At 45.1% G+C, this 22,902-nt stretch overlaps 1 protein-coding gene across 1 annotated transcript in view; it reads left to right on the plus strand.

Annotated features, from left to right (window-relative positions):
- COL28A1 (collagen type XXVIII alpha 1 chain) overlaps positions 1–22,902 on the plus strand; it is a 621,255-nt gene that overhangs the window by 593,934 nt on the left and 4,419 nt on the right. The window contains exon 35 of the mRNA XM_078663712.1: positions 9,822–9,998. Coding sequence (XP_078519838.1) covers positions 9,822–9,994 — 173 coding nt within the window. The 3' untranslated portion in view covers positions 9,995–9,998. The remainder of the gene's footprint in view (positions 1–9,821; positions 9,999–22,902) is intronic.

Consider the following 22,902-nt stretch of genomic DNA (forward strand, 5'->3'; position numbering starts at 1 on the left):
CCCTTTCAATATTATTTTGACACACATTTTTTTCTGAGTCCCTTGTGGATATAACATACTCTGGTTCTCTATTTGATCAGTCACCTTTTAATGTATACATATATTGTGACTTGTAACACTCCAACATGTTGACCGCTTAGCCGTGCCCCTCCGTTTGCTACCCTTCTAGCTGTTGAGTGCCTCCACAGTATGCTATAGTGATAGGCGCATGCTGTGACGTGCCGCTCCCACACACGAGGAGTCACGGCTGACACAGGATGCTATGGCGCAAACAGCAGATATTTTAGCGACGACCTCCCCTCCCGTGGCACCTCCGGGATTGGAGTGAGAGGTTAGGTCAGCCGGCAATTACCGCGCTCAATGCTGTGAGTATATCTTCCATTTCCCCCCTTTTTTGGACTTTCTCAATTTGGGGCTTAATGTTGACTATACTTTGTCGGTTTCCAGAGACCACACACAGCACGGTTTTCCCTGTAATACCCAAGGGACCTGATTAATACTCAATGAGGGTAAGACATAGTGGATGTTTCTCTTGCTGCCCTTCACAGTGCTTGACACTGAGTGTGGGGTGTCCGACATTTGTTCATTTCATGTTTCTCTTTTCCAGTCTATCACTACTGATAGTACCATGCACAGGGGCCACTTCCATGATCATCCTGATATGCATCCGTGTTGAATGCTAAAACACTGCTTTTAAATAATGCACTTACAATGGTAAGACTTGACGGAGATGCCTAAAATCAAATGCCTCTCTCACCATTTTCTTTCAGATCGGACTTCTTTTCCTCTCTTCATTATAGTTCCAGTACGAGACATTGACTTATCTACACTTCACAAGTGATTTATTCGATTGGGCACTTTGCCAATTTGAACACCTGTCCCAGTCCTCTGTAGATTAGAAAATTTGACAGTCCAGAAGAATTGCCACAGATCATTCATGTCTTCATTCAAGGCAAGGAAAATGTTGACCCTGACAGTATTTAACTTTATAAACAGAAATAAACTTTATTTCCTGTTTAGTTTTACTCTGTTTTTAAACTTGACAAGAACCATTATTATAATAAAATAGTGGTATTGTGGCCCTGAGTCAATTTTAACATTTCACTCACTTCCCTTCCAATCTACGCCTCTCAAATACCCTCACTATATGCTTGCTACAGCATGTCATTCTATAAGATCTCCACCAAAGAGTCCCCTCAAGGGGCCACTTGGGCACTGCAGCACCAGCCCAATGAGGAGCTACCCAATGATGAAGCATGCCACTCATTTGGGTGAGTGAGGGCTTTTGCTCCTGAATATTCACATTCCACCAAACACCACTGCCATGGGTATACACTTGTGGTGTTCGCCTTTATGACAACTTTAGGAACTGCATACTCCTTGTATATTGACAAAGCAAGAGTGTAACTCCACTCCAAAGAGGAGTTCATCTACGTAGGGCCCATCTGTCCTTGTCCTCTGCAGGTCTCAGGGTTTCTCAGAATTCTTCCTCTGTCCTAAAAGTAAAGGTAGAGCGTTCTAAAAGGTGGGCCACTGTTCTCAATCCAAAGATGTCACATCATGTTTTCACCCCTGTTTCAACCAACTGCACTGTGTTTTGGGGGTTTTCAAAAAATGGTAAATTCAAGCTTTGGTCAGCCACAGAACTTCAAACGACTTTAGCTCCACCCCTACTTACACAGCAAGGTGGTACCATCAATCCAAAAAATTAAAAAGAGAGCCTTTCCCGTGGGTAGAGACAGGGGTCTGGATAACAGGCATGTCAGTAATTGGGGGTTAATTTGCCCATACAGATTTCTCTCCTAATCTTTTTCTCTCCCAGAAGCAGGCTAATCCTCTCCAAATGGGTCTATTGTCTGGGGGTAGGCTTAGTCCTACCTTGTGGCCAGCACTGCAATAACTTGGCCCAGTAGGGTAGCTTATAGTTTGAAACCCAATATAGATTGACTAAGTAAAATACCGCAACACCCAAAGTATTTGAAGGAGTGCAAATATGGCCAAATCAATATTACATTTGCACGTGGGAGTTTTTTTTATAGCTATAGAAAAAGATGTTAATCTTTTCTCCATGTGGAGCCAATGGGGAGTTCATATGCTGGTGCAGCTTTCACTTACAGTACGAATACAGCAAAGCAGTACAGACTTGCAATGAATTACTACAAACTCATAGTTAGCAATACAGACTCCCATTGCAGCCAAAAAATAAATAATGATTTTTTTGCGAATGCCCAATGAAATTATATTTACAGGTCCAATCTGAAATAAGCTACCGGCACACAGAGACCGAACTGAATTAGACAGTAGACTCACTCACTCAGCCCATGTACAGGTGCACACATACGCGCGCTGGTGGTCAAACCAGCGCAGTGCCTACCACCCCCGCTGTGTAGCACCGGATCTTATTTTAGAAGGCAGACACTGGCATATAGTACTCAAGTCCATCTTAGCAGAGCTTACACTGAGTGAGACACAGTTATTAGTAGTACTAACTCTCAACAGAAGTTAAAAAATCGGGTGGTCCGAAATCCAAAACTTTAGGATAGCTAATCGGGTCACAACTGAATTCTTCGCACCATATTCTCAAATTTGTGTTTTTTCCAGTTAGTTCCATAGCATCTGCAATGCCCCATTTCCTTGTCAGCATATTTACCAGGTGTACTCCAGCCGGGTATGAGTTTATGACTGACCAGCTTCATCTGCATTAAGAATATCTGATATAACACACCAGTCAAGTCAACTGGAATTGCCGTATGATGGAACATAAACTTTTTAGTTTGTGGCATCATTGTGCTCACAGCCAATCTTCTAGGTGAAAACGTATTCTATTAGCGTTAAGAATGCGTGATGACCTTGAATTGGATGAGAAAATGTTGGTCATGATTTACTGCGGAGGCGCTTGTTCATTAGGTTTGATGGTGATCCTTTGTCACTACTTAGCCATCTGACCCTACCAGAGCCCTATTCAGTTGAAGCGCATGATTAACCACATCAAGACGATGAGTGTAGATGAGCAGCCTCTGCCCTGGGAAGGCATTCCATGGGCGTTGCGTGGGTGTTCCCACGCAACTCCCATGGATTTTGACACATTCCCAGATTCACCAGAGGCGGTAGACCTCGGAATGTGCAAAATTGCTACACCTTCCCAGATGAGGCATGCCAAAGGAGATACTTATTTATTTATTTATTTTAGTGTTTAATAGAGCGCGAACTTGACCCGTGAGGGTATCAGAGCGCTTTACAAGGTTTACAGAGTGAACAAACAAAAGGCTTAGAAGTACTGAAGTATACAAAACGATTGGAGAGGGGCAGGGTGCTAGACCCATAGGGGAAAAGAGGGACACAAGTGTATGGCTACAATTACAGTCAGAATCCGCCAAAAAACCCACAGTTTCTTGGTGGAGTGAATTGGTGATCTGAGGAAAAGGTGATAGTCTTAGATTAGTCAGGCACAGTGTGGTGGTTGAAGGCAGAACTTAGACGAGGAATTTACCCATGAGGAAAGTTTTGGCCTCCTTTTTGAAGCGTGCTAGAGAAGGGATTCTTCTGATGGGGGTGGGAAAGAGTTCTAAATTCTGAGTGCAGCCCTGGAGAAAGCCCGATTGTAGGTTCTTTTGTTCCGAAAATGGGCAGGTTGGAGCAAGAGGTCTCTGGCAGACCGGGAGTTCCTTCTTCCTCCAGATACCACTAGTTTCTGTGCCTGATAAGCCGGGGAGTTTGCTTATAGAGGCTTGTGTGTAATGCATGCCAGTTTCAGCTTTATTCTGGCCTTGAGGGGGAGCCAGTTCAAAACTTTCAGATGTGGAGAGATGTGGTCGAATTTCCTAGTGCCAGTAAGTAGTCTGGTGGCCGCGTTGAGGCAAGCTTTTAAAGGTGCCAATGAGATCTTGGGTAATCCTGAGAGGGTGGAACAGCCATATTCCAGCCTAGAGATGACTTGTGCTTGGACTGCCATTTTTAGGTCAGGAGCATCGAGGAAGGGTTTCAGCTTCCATAGGTAGCTCAGGTAGAACCTGGCTGATTTAGCCATCGAGTTGATGTGGTCCCGCATGTTCAGGTTGCAGTCGAGAATTATACCCAGAGATTTGGCCGAGTCCATGATGGTCGGCGGGCAGTTTAAGGATGTGATGACCTTGATCCACATCTGAATCTCCGGGTTGGCTTTTGTAGGGGATATTAGAAGAAATTCAGTTTTCTTTGCATTGAGTTTGAGTTGGTTAGAGGCGAGCCATTGGAAGGTCAGTTTCAGGGCCTAAACCATTCTAAGACAGAGCCATCCAAACCCATCCTGAGTTTGAGGCGTTCGAGTAGTTTTTCATGGTTGACCTGTCGAAGGCTGAGGAAAGATCTAGGAGGATTAGAAGGCAGGTTTTGCCTTGGTCTAGGGCTTGGAGGGCATCGTCCACGATGTGGAGCATAGTAGTTTCAGTGCTGTGCCCCAATCTGAATCCAGTTATATCTTTATTTCTCCTCGCTATTTCCTCTTTTTATGTGAGCTGCATTCTGAAGCACACTTTGAAAGGGGAACATGCCTCTCAGGATTGTGTTTGTGGAGTAAGATGCCCGTTCCTGCACAAAAACAATTCTGATTACAATGCAGGCACTCTTTCAAGATGGTACATGGGTGCTTGCGTTGGCGCTAAGCAGAAAAAATGGCGCTAGCGCAGGAACAAAAGCAGGAATGTACTGTATTCTTTTAAATACGGTGCATTCCTGCCCTTTCCCTGTCATACAGCGCAGCAAGGTGACTTGCTGCGCTGTGCTGTGTGACTGCATGCCTCGCAGTTTTTTATGTGAGTCCTAATGTAGCACCTGAAGTTGTACATGTCGTTCAAAAAAATCTGTCAAAGGTTGACATCACCAGTGTCACAGAAGCTTATTTCTGTGTCTACCTGTTTCAATGCGCTTCACCTCAGGGTAGCATTTACCTATTTAGATTTTGTGTGTACCTTGCAGGGAGTACAATGATCCTTCAACTCGTGATTCACTCAACTGCATATAAAAACAGGATATGCATAGGAAGTTGAATGGGAAGGGGGATCTCTTCAGAGTATGACATTTACAGATGAATCTGACAGCAGAGATCCAGTACCTTGTGTACAAGCCTCATCTATTGGAGGCTTCACGCAGGGACATCTTAAGGATTTTGGGGGCCCGGGACTGAACGTATTTTGGAGGCCCCTGTTTAGAACACCTTTGAATGTATGATCCAGTTTCAGCTCTTTCAGGCCATCTTTGGCCTAATCACAGTGCACAGACGCATTCATCCAAATTCCAAAGTTGTTACATCTAATATTCAAGGACAGTGACTTGTGTTTTATTATTGTAACACAGCAGCAGCTCACTAATATTACTGCAATTAATCTCTGAGACGATCTCCCATTTCTCATATGTGAAGTCCTGTTTTGATCCAAAGGAAACTTTTTTAATGAATGTCGCATGAAACATAAACACAACATTTCTCTGCAAAATGTCTGTAATAGACACACTCATCACTCACATTAGAAATAAATTAAAGAGAAACAATATTGAAAATAATCTGTTTAAGAACTATGCAAGGTCATCAGGGCAAGACTGCAGAACAGAGCTGGGGGGGCATGAACGGCTGGGACCTGGGCCAGAGGCCACTTTGCCCATGCATTAAAACGTCTCTGGCTTCATAAAGATTTCCAGATGTGTGATGGCTCAGTGTTGAGCTAATTCATAAGATGAATGTGTCTGCAATAAAACGGAGGGCTACTTATGAAGGTTGTGTGTACGTGTGCGAATGGGTGGCGCAAAGCCACACAAAGCATTAGGTGATTTACTAACCATTATAAAACCAGTAGATGCAGAGCTAAAATGTACAGCACAGCGAAAGCATCTGAGCAACCCTTGTGAAACCTAAGCCAGGTTGTAAACTGTTCTCCAGCCCAACACACACCTAAAAAAGATGTCTTCACACATCACACAGCTCCACTCAGCTGTTATTTTCTGGAGATGCTTTATTACATATCACAGAATCAAGGGATTGGCAACGTCTGCCAGTGATAACATATTTTAACAAGTTTCAATTTCAGTAATTCGAAGATAATATTCAGAATGATGCTGCAATCCGTAGTGACATTTGAGCAGCCAGCAAATAAAAACATCTCAGTAATAAGCAACAATCAGAGATGCTTCTTTCCCTGCCTAAAATGCATGAACCCAGTGCTTTTACCAGTGTCTGGATCATACAATGAAATGAGCTGGTTTTGCCGACTGTTTTTGACATTAGGAAATGTATATTTCTTTTCTACTGCACATCACAGTATACAGTTCTCACCCACTGTTTTTAGGTTTTGACTAGGGCAGCTTTAACTGTGTGTTGTGGAAGACCTATTGTTAACAGTACCTATTGTTAACAGGCCTATTGTTAACGGGCCTATTGTTAATGGTACCGATTGTTAACAGGCCTATTGCTAACAGTTGTTTGGGTCAGTCCCTTACTCATGGTTGGACGGTTTCCTTGTCTATTCTACTTTCCTGCTTGGATGACGTTCCTCCTTATCCTCATGTTTGCCCCACCCAAGGAGTTTTTCATTCTCACATTGTTTTGATTGGGTGGCTTGCATCTATCTGTAGTTAACATCAAATCTTTTAATGCAGTATGTATGAGGGACTTTTTTTCTCTCCTCTCACTTCCTGGTCTCTCTTCTTTCCCTGTTGCTCTCTTCATTTATTTATTTATTTATTTATTTATTTATTCAAAGTTTTATATAGCGCGAACAAGATCCTTACGGATATCAGAGCGCTTCACAGAGACAGGGGTAGGGGCAGCAGGAATGGACAGAGATAATGGGAGCAGTATAATAGTCACTAACATAATAGGATAACAGTAACGTACAGAAAACATAGCAATATACAATCAGGTAAACAAGTAATATAAGACGGCACAAGTCATTGATCCCACTACAGAAGGGTTCAGGTAAACCTTGGATGTGTGGATGGCTTATATCAATTTCTTAGGATAGAGAGAACACTGGGTGGGGGCATAATCCCCATCCAAGTGTATTTAGTTTTATTTAAACAAGCCCCACATTTGGCAGCCGCAGGTGCGCACAGGTCCATGGCAAACATCTAAATGGAGTTTCTTAAAATATAAAGAAGCACATTGAAAGATTTGCCACTGCAGATGCACATACATGCATCCACAGTGGCCACCTATCAATGGTTTTTCTTACACTTTAAGAAATTCCATTCAAAGATATCCACCACAGATATGCGCACCCCCACAGTGCCCATTTTGTTTTTTAAAGGCATCCACTGTGGCCATATAGGACAAAGAAGTCAAGCATTAGCAAAGCCAAAGGTTTCACACCCGGGACCCATACATTTTACTAATGGGTGTTTCTGTATGTGTGTAATGAGCTTTCGACCTGGTAACGTACCCCTTCATCCTCCCTTCTCCATGAGTTACTGCATGCACTGCAGACATCACAGCTCAGAAAGAAGGAGAGTTCAATAGCCTGCCCATGTTTTGAACCTGTGCTATCTGTAACAATTATTTTATCTTGCAAGACCATGCCCTATTACGGATGGCATAGCTCTCTTCTGTAGCTGTGTGCAGGCTCAGAATGTGACTATCACATAACCGTAGATGATGAGGCATGTTTACCATTAGAACCTCTGACTACTTGCCTACCCATCAAAGCCCTGGGTGATCCCCCTTACAATGACAGTGCTGATGAGGTTAGGTATCACGTTTATATCCCTATCGGCTTGCAAGGGGCTCATCCTGTGCTCTGTGTGTAGTTGCAGCTCGCAATCCTCGTGGGTGGGGGGGGGTTGGAGGGGTCACATGGGGGATCGCGTTGGGGGTTAAAAGATAATCTTTTGAAAAACGCACCTGACGGCATTTGACTTTTTCCTGCTCCGAAACAGGAACAGGCATGCTCCCTCCCCTCCCGTAAGCCAATCACAACGCTGCAATGGCAATGTTGTGATTGGTGCAGGTAGCACCCAGCAGGGCGCCTGTAGGGAGTCCATTTTCTTTGTGTAGGCTGCAGGCAGGCTACATGGAAAAAATGTAGAGTGCCCATGACTGGTTTGCTCAGCCCCAGAGGGGAGGGATTAGGAGGAGAGAAGTGGCGAGGAGTTAAGTTGAATTCTATTGCTTTTTGCCCCTTTCCCCTCCCGCCTCTCTGCCCCACCACCCCAGATCCGTGCTAGCTGCCACTGGACGTGGAGCCTTTACATCAGCACCAGTTACATTACACAAGGACACATCAATTTTTAGAGACACAGGAAGATTCACTGATTTCGCCAGAATCACTGGATGTTATGAAATGTTGAAGGAATTTGTATAGCTCACGCAGACCATCATGGCACTTATAGAGGAAGTGAACTGCTGCTCATAAGATCAATCATTCATAGGCCTGAGAAAGCAGCCAGGTTCTCAATCGTCTCCTAAAGTAAGAGTAACATGGAGACGCTCTAATGTTGAGAGGGCGTGCATTCCAAAAAGAGAGGGCTAATACCGCAAAGCGGGATCCACCAGTTCTTTTCCACTTATAGGAGGGAATGGCTTACAGAGACAGATGGGAGGACTGAAGGGCCCGGGTGGGGACATACATCTGGATAAGATTGGAAATAAATTCCAGGCATGTGCATGGGGTGATTTAAATATCAGGCATCCAACCGTGAATGCACATTTTTGGGTTATTGGGATCCAGTGCAGTTTCTTCGTGAGAGGATGACATGGTCCCATCTTGGCTGGTGATAAATAAATCACGCTGCCTGATTTTGCACTAGTTGCAGTCTTCTCATCAGCTACCCAGGAAGGCCAAAGTAAGTGGATTTGGTATAATCGAGATGTGAGATTACCAAGGACATGATAACTTGGATGGCTGCTTCTGGTGTAAGGCATCTACTCATTTTCCTAATTTTACGAAGTTGGAAAAAGCAGGTGGAAACCACTGTTCCAAAGTGGGTTTTCATTGAAAGGTCCCTTTTGATTGTAACGCCAAGGCTCTTTCAGGAGGGAGAGGGAAGGGGGGGGGGGGGGGCGCTCCCAACTCTGCTGGCCAGAAGTTCGAAGTCCAAGGGTTTCGAGAGCCACCGGTAAGAATCAGGATGTTGAGCTGGCACTGAGACTCAAACCTAATTCCCGAGTGCAAAAGTCAACAGCTCTGGCCTTAACCCGTTTGCGGCGGCCGCGATTCAGCGGCAGTGCAGCACTTCCGCAAAACGGGCGGGGCTGCGTCGGCCGTTGGACGTGCGCAGCACTACGAAGGTAGTGCTTGCGACGTCTAGCAGCTGACGGCAACACTTAAGGGGTTAATGCCACAGCCTCTCCATGATCAGCGTTCCAGCTAGCTACACTTTGACATGCTGGTAACTGCAACATTTACTTGTATGTATGTACATAGGTTAAAGTAAAATTAAAAACCTCTATGATGTGGTCTGGTCACGTCATATTGTTTTTTGGCTTTTTACTTTATGCTGTGTAGCACAGCAGCTCACAAAGATGTGCAACAGTTTTAAAAAAAATTGACAAAGCCACTAGATCTCGCATTGGTGAAACCTATTGGCTTTTCCAGTCCTTGTTAGATGAGTGTTACTACTCGAATGTACATGAAATGTAGAAATATTTCTTGAACTTGGAGCTTCCCCTCCACTCTGAAGATGTGTTCCTTTCTGTTTCTTTAGAGTGGGTTATAGAGTAGACACGAAGCAGCTTTATCAGAGAATATTCTTCTAAATTAATCTTTAGGGAAGGAAATACTTAAGGGAAAATAGCCCATTCTTTTAGGGGTGTGCGAAATAGAGTGCTAATGTCTAATATATGTGTTTATTTTGTTTAGCTCCCAGATGTTCAGAACCATTGAAACCCGGAGAATGCCGAAAATATGTGGTAAAGTGGTACTATGATAAGGAAGCAAACTCATGTGCAAGATTTTGGTACGGTGGCTGCGATGGAAACAACAACCAGTTTGAATCCGAACAGGAGTGTGTGAAATGGTGTGTCCGGAATTAAGCAAGTAAGTTACTTTGCAGCCTAAGGACCAGAGACTACTGCATGCAGTGTGTTGATGCCTCTTCGGCTGTTTGCATGTTCACATTACATCTGGTCTCTAATGATGCTTTGTATGTATTAAACACTCTGGGACTCATTGCGAGTGAAGATGTACACAAGGAGGCACCAATACTGCAGAGTATGGCTTTGGTCAGATGGTCAGATGTGGTATTACTGCAGCATGCTCGTCAGGTTGGAATGAGGGATCATGTGGTAATACTGCATTCCCCCCCTTTTCTAGTTGCAAAAAATCAGATATTGCAGGTTTCCCCACATAAATTTCACTAGGTTGTACCAGGCAGAATTGGTATGCCCATTCTGAGCAAGTTGTAATCCCAATATTTCAAGTGGTTTACGCAGTGGCGTAGCATGGAGGGGGGGAGGGAGGGGGGTGCGAGTTTTGGGGGCCTCCCCCTCGCTGTTACCTGCGGCCATCGTGGGGCAGCAAATCCAGGGGCCGCCACAGGTGGCCAAAGGTCTAGCTACGCCACTGGGTTACTGAGTAACAGAAAACAACTAGGGACAGATTTATCATCATATGGCGCAATACAACCAAGCAAGACAATTTGCTGTGCTGCGCTGCATCAAATGGAACAAGCATTTGCAATGCAATAGGTCTCGCATTTAGGCAATTTTGAGCTATTGACATTGCAAATGAAAATGCCTTTTATTTTTGTTTTCGTTTTTAAAACTTAAATAAAAGGCATTGTCATTTACAATGCCAATAGCTTAAACTTGCGTAAAGGCGAGACCAATAGCATTGCAAATGCTTGTTTTTTGTTAGGCATGGAGAGATACAGTGATTTGCCCAAAATCACAGGATGTAGAGGCAGCGTCGTTGCCGAGACTTGAACCCGGTTCCCCAGCTTCGAGGTCGACAGCTCTAGCCGTAAGGCTACATAAAGTGAAAGAACTTCTCCCTTCAAGGCCTCCCTTGGCACCAGAAACCGGTTTGTAAAATGCCATTACAATATTTGAGGAATACATGTTTAATGCTTGCCGCTCTTCCTTTAAAATGCAGACCTGGGAAGCAGGCCAACTGACACACAGGATTGGCACGCAACAGTAATATGCTGAAAGTCAATCAAGGTGACTGCAAATATTGAACCAGAAGCCATCATGCTTACTACAACACAACCAGAGATCCACCCACAACACAGGAACAAAAGGAAAGGGTGGCTTTCCTTTCAAGAGACGACAGATATATTTCGGTGAAGACAGATAAATATAAAAGGATTGCGCCATCAGGTCACCTTGCAGCACAGCAAGCACAGAGCAGAGAGCATCCGCAGCTCCGAAAGTGCTATGCGAAACAGACCAACCTATCAATGGATAACCAAAGTGCAAACATCAGCCAGGCCTATCAGGTGCACAGACTGCCTAAAAGAATCCTGCATCACGACATCCGGTCTGGTCTGCTAATCAGAACTGAATATTAAGAGACTATGTAAGGGCAAACAAACTTTTTAAGAACTTATTTCAACTGAAGCCCCGTCCCTTACCAATAGAGTATCCCAACAAATTAGCAGTAAAAAGCACCAGTTTCTTAATCCTTCTGTTGGACGGTTAGAAAGACAATCCTTTCTAAAATTCTAACCTAATCTGAGGATTCTTAAGAAAATGGAAATATTGGAAAACTCTGATAAAAACCAGTAGGTTTGACAACAACTAGAGGCTGAACATAGGAAAACCAATCTACAATGTAAGGCTGGAGTAGGCATCTCAAGAGTAGGGGGCGATAACCTGACACTGAAGAAAGAGGTGTGGTTTGGAATAAATTGTAAATACACAGTGAGATATTAGAAGGGTTAAGAAGTAAGAGGTCATGCGATGAAACTGAAGGGAGAGGGGTGTAGGCCTCTCAAGTATTAAAGGGGGTGATATCAGACGACTGAAGGGTGCCACAGGAAGAGACCACAGTAAGAGGCGGAGGAGTAAGGGCCTCTAAGGAGATGTAGAGAGGCCACGCTGAGGAGGCAGATATCATGATATCACATTGAAGGAGAGGCTCGGGTACTGTAGCATTCAATTCTCCACAGGAGGTTGCTCGCCGGATGACGGTCAATTCAGCGTTTCTATGACACACACATACAATCTCGCTATGAAACGAGGGGCGTCCCCCATTATTGCTTTCTACACCCTTCGAACCTGCAAGGGGTGCAAAAGGGGCCCAGGCGGAGGCCAGCTAGAAATGACGTCTATTAACTGAAATTTCTGCAGGAACTAAAGAGGGAGACAGGCCGCCCTCCTTCCGGCGCAGAGTCACACGGCGAGGTCACCTTCCTAATATAGAAGTATCATGCCATGCTGCCGGCGGGTCCTGTGGGGAGGCCGCCCCGCGCACCCTCAGCGACATTTCTATGCATCCACCTAGAGGTCCGTTTATTCATTCATCCCTTTGTGCGTTTTAGCCTGAGGTTTGTATAGCGCCAACACGCACCTTTTTCCGATTCAGAACGCTTCGTAACCCTGGGAGGGTGGGGGACTGAAACGCCTCACCGCAGAAATAGCAATATAGGAATGCAGAGCGGGTCGACACCTACTGGATAACCTTTAACATCCTCCCTTCTGCGGTTTCACACCCTGATCAAGGTCATTAATAGTCAATTATTTTAATTAGGTGAAGTGATTTATAGGGGCCACAAAAAATCATCTTGTCTGTACCTACATTTGCTGTCGAGAAGGTTTTTCGCTGAAACACAAGGATACCTGCCTGATTACATAAAACTTGTTATTCCAAAATAAATAATAGGAAAGCGCCCTGTGTCTTTGCCGAATTCCTGGGTGGTGAGCGGGGACAGGCATCGGCGGGTGTCTGTTTCAGTCTATTACATACCTTCGAAGTACCTGTAATTTTTTTTTACTCAAAGCAGTAGTATTCCGTGTACAGACTTCACGTAAATGAAAGGCATAACCAGTCGTGCCCATGATGTGATCCTATATCTGCATACACCTCGCTTCATCAAGAGCGCTCAACCCGCCGAGCGACCTCACCGACTTATCACCTCCCGTGGGGTCTGCTGGCCTCATTCCCTGGTGGCCCGGCGCCAGCTCCGGTCCCGCGACCTCCTGGGGGGCTCCCCCACCTCGGGGTGGCGCGGCTCGGCTGCCCGGTAGCACCCTCCCTGGCTCGGCTGGCGGTGCTGGCTCTGCCCGGCTGCAGGAGACGCTCTGCGCCGCTCCTCTGGCGGAAATGGACGGTAGAGGGGGACCGGTGTCAACAGCCATGGAGGAGGCTGTGCTGCAGTGACAGCTGCTGCCTTCAATTTTGCAGGCCAAATAACTCAAGCGCCGACAGCTGAGAGCTGGAGACACACAGAACACGCTTCGTTCCCGTTCACATGTGCACAAAACCGAGCCCAACTTCGAGACACCCAGCCTCGGGCGCCGCGCCGCTGAAGGGCGTTTTAGCACAGATATGGCAGAGCCGTGTCACGTAGGAACCTGTCTGCAGAAATAAACCAGCACCGCCTCTCCCCTACCTCCTCCACCACCCAGGAACGCACAGGCATGACGGCACAAACGAAACAAAAAAAAAACGGGGCGGAAACAGGATACTGAATCCCGCCCCTTCAGGACTCCCTGACCTGCCTCATGGTTGCCAAGGCAATATTTCTAAAAATATTGTTGTGCTACCGTAAGGCAGGTCATGGAGTTCTCGAAAGGCGGTATCCAGAGCAGACAAATCTGCTAAACAGGAGCTTTTACCAATGGCAGGCCTCTGTTTCGAGAGGCCTGCCAATGGAAAAAAGGGGCGTGGCTTCACGCCATACTGAAATCCCCTGCTCACAATATCTCTTTGCCTGCAGCAGCGCATGCGCTGCAATGCAGGCTTCGACCTAAAAAGCAGCAATCTGCCATAATTACTAACAGGGCGCATTCCTGCTTCTCTCTTTGTACTGCCCCACTTGTGGATACCAAGCGCCATCGCAGACACTCTTCCGCCATGGTGTAAGGATGCATGTATTACAGCCACGGTTGTTTTTGTGCAGGAAAGGACCCCTCCCTGCACAAAAACAATTCCCAGAGGCAATTTGCTCTTTCTGTGTGCTGTAGAATGCAGCAGATGTAGAAAGATGAAATAACAAGGAGAAATAAACATATTTCTCTTCGATATACCGCAACTGGAAAGGCATAGGATTTTGACGCATTCCCAAGTTTACTAGTCATATTAAATCTGGAAATGTACCCAAACCGTAGGTTTATGGTTGAGAACACCCATGCTCCACCATTGGAACGCCTTCCCTATGCACAGTAAAGCAAGACAGCGACTTGTGCTGCATTGCGTTACTCCAGATTTGCTATGCCATACAGAGCCATGCAAGATGACTTGGCATGGTTTAGTAAATCTCACTGAAGCCCTTTCGTTGCGTTGCGTTGCGCTGCGCTGCCTTGCTTACTCTAGATTTATTAAGCCACGCAAATGGCTCAGCATGGCATTTTTTTAGGTCTTCATTCTTGGTGTGGAGGAAATATGATTCAGTCATAACAAGAATTTCTAGCCGAATAAGTAAATCTGAGTTGCGCAGTAATGTTTTAGGTGAAATTGCCACACTATCTGGGTGTTCTGGGGCGACTAATAAGGATTTACCTGCAGAGATCTATGCAATAATACAGATGTTTCCAACAATTCTCGGTTCCTTAGAGCAAGAGTTGTAGCAATGCAATAGTTTTGCATTCCGAAATTATCCGTTCCCGGGTACACAATTTCTGATGAGAAATGAATGCCTACATTAGTTAGACTAGCCAGCTCTTCCTGGACCCCGCCCCCAAAACCCCATCCCACACACACTTAGTGTATAGTTTCTACGTTCATACCCACCCACAAAAATCTGAAGTGTTGTCACAAAAATAGGAAAATATTCTATACAACTATTCTACAGCCTACAATCTGGGGAAAAGGATTGCCAACTCTTTACTCTGGGAAAGCTTTTAACAAGCAGCTTGTTCAAATAGGCTTCTATGTGTACATATTATTCACTGGTACGGCACGTTTTTCTTGATAAATGTAGCCGTACTTTGGCGCATTTAATCATAAGGGAGTTGGTGACTGAATATAAGGGCAAACAGTCGTGGAGCTCTGTAGTTATTTGTTTAATGGGAACCAGGAGGATTCATTCTTCTGGGTATAGTGTGTGCCAATAGAATGCTTTTAACTTTACGTTTAAATCAGGAGCATATTCTGAAAAATCTTCATGAAGAGAGAGAGATTCTCCTTAAAATATTAATAGTACAATAAGCAGAGATTATCTCAAGCTGATAAAAAGAATAGCAGGTGTCCTTAGAGGCATGTTAGGCTTAGCTCATTGGCTGTGGTGCTGCCTCATTTCTGGTGATGGGAGCAAAAATATGATTGACCTGCCCCTATTAGTCACTCTTTGTGTTCCCCCCCTTTGAATACATACAGCCTTATCACATCTGGCTGCTGTATTCGTATAGAAAAGTCTATCTCTTTAATGGTTATATTTTTTAGGGTGCTTGGCTAATACTAATTGAATTGTTCAATTCGTGATTGCAGAAACTTATTTAAGTTGCTTTAACGTATCACCCTTGTTAAATGTACCTCTCTTCTTTTGGCAATTGGGTACCTGATGTACGGTGGACCAGATTCACAATGGGCCTTCGCAGTCGGTGAGAAGGCCCTGCGTTTCATCCTAAAGAAAAAAATACGCAAATGATCAAAATGTTCTTCTGGATGAATAGATTGTTGCCTTCCCTATTGAAACAAATTATACTATGGCAGCACGAGGCCTCAGTTTCAATATGGTGTATGGTTCTCCACCTACGAAGCACACACGATCTAGCTCCCAGAAGTAGACATGTTTCTGTCAGGCATCCTGAGAGTTCTCTCCAAAGCTTATCAGACATGGCAAGGCCTTCCTCAGAGAAAATGGCATATAGCACAAGAGCAGCAACACCAAAACAACGTTCCAGTTGAGAAATAAATATATTTCAAATACCAAACAGACTTGGGCAAAAATATTTACTAATTAAGATACCAAAACATTTAAAATAGGACATGGAGATCAGTATTTATAAATAACACAGTGGGAAGCAGAGCTGAGTGAGGTTTGGTAGTTTTAAGGATGCAAGGAAAATCTTAGAAGTGCTGCTTCAGGAGGAGTTTCAAGTATCACTATAAATAGAAAACTTCTGGGAAGATGTTCTCAACATCTGGCTTGAAGATAATCTCGACTGGCTGAGCCAGGGACAACCGAGAAGAGCAGAGCCCAAGCGTAGGAACACAGCTGCGGAGTGGTGCCCAAGCAGAGGCTTCTTCTCATCAAAAAGGCGCAAAGCCAAACACCTGGCTGCTCCTTTGGTGTGGCTTTTATAGACTGATGGGTCCTTAGACCCTGGGATACTTGAGTCTGCAGTAGTTCCTCCGATCCTGTTGTAGCCTGCCACTAAGATGGGGCATACAGTCACTGCACCTGGGGTGCCCTCACTGAGATAGGAGTGACTGTGCTGGTGATGGGAGGGGTGTTCGAGCTGTGCAGCACATGACAGCCAAACTCCTTGGCAGCATGACTACTCTCACACCAGCACAGATGGCCTCCTGAGTGGCAATGCCCTAAGCAGTGGGTGAAAGGCGTAGGACTATTGCTGGATGGCACTAGGGGCGAGCACTTGTAACAGAAATCTTTCCTGGCTGCCACTGCTGTCAGGACAGAGGTGCCAGTCAAGAAAGATTTTATCTAGGAGAAACTTTGATCACTGGAATTGAGGCCCCTCTCATGGGAGGGCATAGGTGGTAAAGTAACCAGGAACTGTGTTTGAGAAGCTTGCAGATTTCCATTTAGCTTGCTACAAATTTGCTGCATTGCAGCTGAAGGCCTGATCCACCCTGCAATAGTTTTCATTTGTAGGATTTCTACAAAAGGCACACTGGCTCTGGGTCAATTCAAACCCGCCCTCCTCGGATATCTTCCTGCAGTATACAGACAGTCCTTCCAAAAGAAGTATGGGAGATGAGTGTGCTGATTTATGCAAGAGGTGTCTTGGGTTCTCTCCTCGCGCACACATTAGCGATGGAGAAATACAAAATATTTAAACTAAGATGAATGCCCTCTCAATTATTACTGATTTGTGTTATTGGATAATGTGTAAGGCTGTACACTGAGTTATTATGATTTGATTTCATAATACATATATGGTTTTTAAAACAAGTAACTTACTTGCTTAACGTTAGGCCTCGTCACACTATTAATACGGTTAATAAAAACATGGTACAGATATGTAATAGTTCCTTCCCCTAAACATCAATTCAAGAAAAAGGTTCATTTACTCAAATCTGATTACGCTGGGATTCACATACAGATTTTCCCTTACCAATCCTTAGAATCCCTGGCCGATTGAATCTCTTTAGTCTGCAAAGAAGTGTAAAGGGAAGTTCTCTATTTTCATACTTATGACAATTTCCCAAAGACCAAATACATCTTAATCCAAAGGACCACTGACTACAAAGTAAAGTTTAGAAATGTATTACAAAGCCAAAAACAACTGAACATACAAGCACCTAAGCAAGAGGTTCAAGAAATAAACTGGCACTAATACAAACATAATCTACGCAGGAGTCTCAGACGACTCACAATGAAAAGCAACGTAAGTTCAAGAAGCATTAGGCAGGCAATAACAGTTCCCACTGGAAGTCTCGACTGCATCTGCTCCAAAGGGAAAGAAAAGATTAGTCTATCCCTACACTAACTCTAAGGAGACATCCCTACTTAGCATATCTCCCAGGCAAGAGAAAAAGGTGTCAGCTGTGAAGGCTCCCTAAGAAGCACATTCACTTTTTCCAAGTAAGTAGCCCAAGCTACCGAGCTAATTCTAAGATGCTCCTTTATTTCTCCTGCCTAGTTCCCACTGAGACCCCTGTCTAACTCTATTTCCAATTGGACTGCCTTAGACAGAACCCAGTCTGACTCCAACTGACTCTAACTCTAACTCCAATTGCGACTCACTCTCCTCCCTCGGGCACTTTCCCTAATACAAAATCCCAAAACAGTAGGCACGCCCATGGCACACCTCCTTCAGGCAGGTGCAGCCCCTCGCACTTTTCCAGCAGGGATCCATCTTCTTCCAAAAACTGTTGCTGTGTCCTTGGGTCCCAGGCACCTTCTCTGCCAAATGTTGCAGTTTTGCATACCAGTAGACTCCCTCTGTTCTCACTCCTACCAATTTAGCTCGTAAAACAATGGATTATTCTACCTAACGAGCTACATGGCTTGCACCTGCAAGAGAAATGCATGAGAAACACTCCTGTACACGCTCTAAATTCAACTGCGAACAGGAGCCTTTTCCCAAAGAAAACATTCAACCCTGCCTTTCTAGTTATGCTAAGAAAACTACAGTTAGGCCTATGATGGCAATTTCATGTCTCAGGCCTTTACACTTTTAAATGCATTTCTAATACAACATAAGCATTACATTTAAACCATTCTAAATCAATATTCTATTACATTTCTAAACATTATTCCTTCTTATATTAGCATCGCGCATTTCTATAATAGGCAACCTATACGTGCAACTTTTAAAATGGCACGTTCAATCTAATGCAACATTCGAAACACTAAGCAATAATTTTTACGTTATTTAAGGCATATTCTCGAACATTGCACTACATTAGTCTTCAAATGATATAAGCACACAACTACATATAGCACTGATCCCCGGCCTAGTACTACATTATAAAGTCACACAATAACATGGCCCTCTAAATATGCGAGTGCTGACTACTTGGGATTATGGTGCACCCCTACAATTTTCAGAATATCATGGCGCTCTATCAAATCTATACAGGTACTGGGCTACGGGCACAAATTTTAAAGTCTTCGACACCTCCCACCATTTAAATGTCTTGCATACATCTGTAGAACTTTATATCCACTGTGGTTTAGCCAACTTTCTGTGGCAAATACTAACACTAAAAACATTTGCAATGACTCCAGAAGCCAGGTTTGGTATTGTCCGTTTCTAGCAGATGTCATTTTTTGGGGAATTTTCCACCAGGAGATTAAAATAATAAATGTATGCCCATATCATCATTCTGGTCATTTTTGCATGATGGCACTTATTTAAAAGTAGCCACACCCTACAAAGTAGTTTTACGTCGTTGCTATCCTGTCATCGAATCCAATACCTAAAGCATTAACTTTGTCTTTACCTCAGTAATTAATTGGCCTACTTGTATTTCACTGCACCTTTCTTCTTCCTTTTTAGGTCTCGGCAGCGAGACCTATTGTTGTTAAAATGCCTCCCAAGGGAGACAGACAGGTGCACGAGCCGCTTAGGTTATGTGGACGCGCTTTGAGCGCGTGCGCACACACACAGCGTTACTGAAGGCCGAAGGCACGCACAAACGCGCATACACACACAGACGCGCATGCACACACACCGCCGCCGCCCCCCCACGCACACACACACACGCCGCCGCCTCCCCCCCACAATTAAGCCCCACTTACCGCATCAGCAGCCTCAGCCGCCACTCCTGACGTCTGCTGCCACCGCGGGGGCTTCTCGCATAAGAATGCAGAACTGGATGAGATCCCTCGACTCTGGGAGCACCCTGCAGATCTGAAGCGTCCGCCATCCATGAGGTCGCTGCAACTGCGGCCTGCATCGGGCCTCTGGCCGGTCCACACCGCGGGGGCTCCTCGTTCTCTCAGGCAGGGTCTGCGCACTGCTGTGCACGTGTGCACGCCCCAGGCGACGTGCACGCCCCTGGCGACCCTCGCGCCCGACCCCAGGTCTGCCCAGTAGAACGGCGCTCACTTCATCCCTCTGTGAGGCAGAAGGTTGAGCTGGTTATGTTAGGGTTTGAAGCGTGTCCTGCAAGTTACATAGGGCCTGTGCTGTTACGCCCAATGCACGCTAGTGGATCACTTCTTCTCTTTCTGGAGTAACCTTGACATAACCACGAACTATGGCAAGTCACAAATCATGGCCTGTGGGTCTGACAAAAAAGCCATGAGTAAAGTTATAATCAAAGGCCAGTAAATGGTTACTGTCAGAGAATTCAGTTACCTGAGAATTAACTCCTTAGGCACTTGGAACCCCAGGTGACTTACTGCCACTTGAAACTTCGTAGATTGACTGGAGCAATTTTTAATATTTCTAGCCCCACACTGAAAGGTAATCTTTCAGCCCTGTTAAAAGTATATAATGCTGAGTGCATCCCGACGGCAATGTATGGGGCAGGGGTTTGGGGGTTTCAAAATGTTTGGACACTCCAGTCCGAGGACAATCACAGGTTGTTATAGCACCCTCCTATTGCCTTGAGTTATATTATCTACATGGAGCTAAACCAGCAATTCATTGAGGATAGAGCATACCTGACTCTCTTATTGCTTTAGATTAGGGTTTGGGCTAATCCTCATGCTAAACTCTGCAGAGACGATTCAGAAAAGGGGGTGGTGATGAACAGAGTGTCTGAATTAAGCAGACCACTCTTACCCAGTCCAAAGATCAGGGCTTGATCCATCACCGTTATTTATCTCACTGCCCCATCCCAGCTCAGAACCTGGCTATATGCAAATTAGTCTGTCCCTGGCCCAGTGCATCATGGGAACAGGGCAGACCAAACTACCAAGCCAATTCTTCACCAGAAAGGAGACAAGCTACCGGGGACCGGTTTCTGGCATTTCAGCCTCTTCGGCCCGGCTTGCTTGAATCCTGATGGAGCAGTGAGAAAGGGACTCATGTCTGAGTATACCCTGCCACACCTATAGTGGCCAAAAACGATTCAGAAAAGGGGGTGGTGATGAACAGAGTGTCTGAATTAAGCAGACCACTCTTACCCAGTCCAAAGATCAGGGCTTGATCCATCACCGTTATTTATCTCACTGCCCCATCCCAGCTCAGAACCTGGCTATATGCAAATTAGTCTGTCCCTGGCCCAGTGCATCATGGGAACAGGGCAGACCAAACTACCAAGCCAATTCTTCACCAGAAAGGAGACAAGCTACCGGGGACCGGTTTCTGGCAGAGACATCCTCCTGGACTGCATTAGATTGGATCAGGGCATGCAATACTGGGGTTGAGCTACATATCAAGGTTGCTAAAGGCATTGGGGCTGTCTTCTCTTTTCCCACAAACATAAACAAGCATTTACAATGCAATAGGTCTCCCAGCATTAAAGTTTGAGCTATTGGCATTGTATATTACAATGTGTTACATTAATTTGTTATCAAACTCTGAATTGTTGTATAAAAATCATTTGCAAACTGTCAAATCTTGCTGAATAGTAAGCAACGTTGTGAATAATATTGTTTGCTAGTCATCCTTGGGTACCAGAGTACTTCACTTGAGGCAGCTCACTACTCTGCACTCACTACTCACTACTCTGCACTCACTACTCTGCACTCACTACTCTGCACTCACTACTCTGCACTCACTACTCTGCACTCACTACTCACTACTTTGCACTCACTACTCTGCACTCACTACTCTGCACTCACTACTCCGCACTCACTACTCTGCACTCACTGCTCTGCACTCACTGCTCTGCACTCACTACTCTGCACTCACTACTCTGCACTCACTACTCACTACTCTGCACTCACTACTCACTACTCTGCACTCACTACTCACTACTCTGCACTCACTACTCTGCACTCACTACTCTGCACTCACTACTCTGCACTCACTACTCACTACTTTGCACTCACTACTCTGCACTCACTACTCACTACTTTGCACTCACTACTCACTACTTTGCACTCACTACTCACTACTCTGCACTCACTGCTCACTACTCTGCACTCACTGCTCACTACTCTGCACTCACTACTTTGCACTCACTACTCACTACTCTGCACTCACTACTTTGCACTCACTACTCACTACTTTGCACTCACTACTCTGCACTCACTACTCACTACTCTGCACTCACTACTTTGCACTCACTACTCACTACTCTGCACTCACTACTCACTACTATGCACTCACTACTCACTACTCTGCACTCACTACTCTTCACTCACTACTCACTACTCTGCACTCACTACTCACTACTCTGCACTCACTACTCTGCACTCACTACTCACTACTTTGCACTCACTACTCACTACTCTGCACTCACTACTTTGCACTCACTACTCTGCACTCACTACTTTGCACTCACTAATCACTACTTTGCACTCACTACTCTGCACTCACTACTCACTACTTTGCACTCACTACTCACTACTCTGCACTCACTACTTTGCACTCACTACTCACTACTTTGCACTCACTACTCACTACTCTGCACTCACTACTCACTACTCTGCACTCACTACTCACTACTCTGCACTCACTACTCTGCACTCACTACTCACTACTCTGCACTCACTACTCTGCACTCACTACTCACTACTCTGCACTCACTACTCTGCATTCACTACTCTACACTCACTACTCACTACTCTGCACTCACTACTCACTACTCTGCACTCACTACTCACTACTCTGCACTCACTACTCTGCACTCACTACTCACTACTCTGCACTCACTACTCACTACTATGCACTCACTACTCACTACTATGCAATCACTACTCTTCACTCACTACTCACTACTCTGCACTCACTACTCACTACTCTGCATTCACTACTCTACACTCACTACTCACTACTCTGCACTCACTACTCACTACTCTGCACTCACTACTCACTACTCTGCACTCACTACTTACTACTCTGCACTCACTACTCACTACTCTGCACTCCCTGTAGTGTGCTGTCTCTAGTGTGCTGTCTCTCTGTAGTGTGCTGTCTCCCTGTAGTGTGCTGTCTCTCTGTAGTGTGCTGTCTCTAGTGTGCTGTCTCCCTATAGTGTGCTGTCTCTTTATAGTGTGCTGTGTGTATGAGACTACAGTGAGTGTTGA

This window comes from Lissotriton helveticus, chromosome 10, assembly GCF_964261635.1.
Source record: "Lissotriton helveticus chromosome 10, aLisHel1.1, whole genome shotgun sequence".
Taxonomy (NCBI): domain Eukaryota; kingdom Metazoa; phylum Chordata; class Amphibia; order Caudata; family Salamandridae; genus Lissotriton; species Lissotriton helveticus.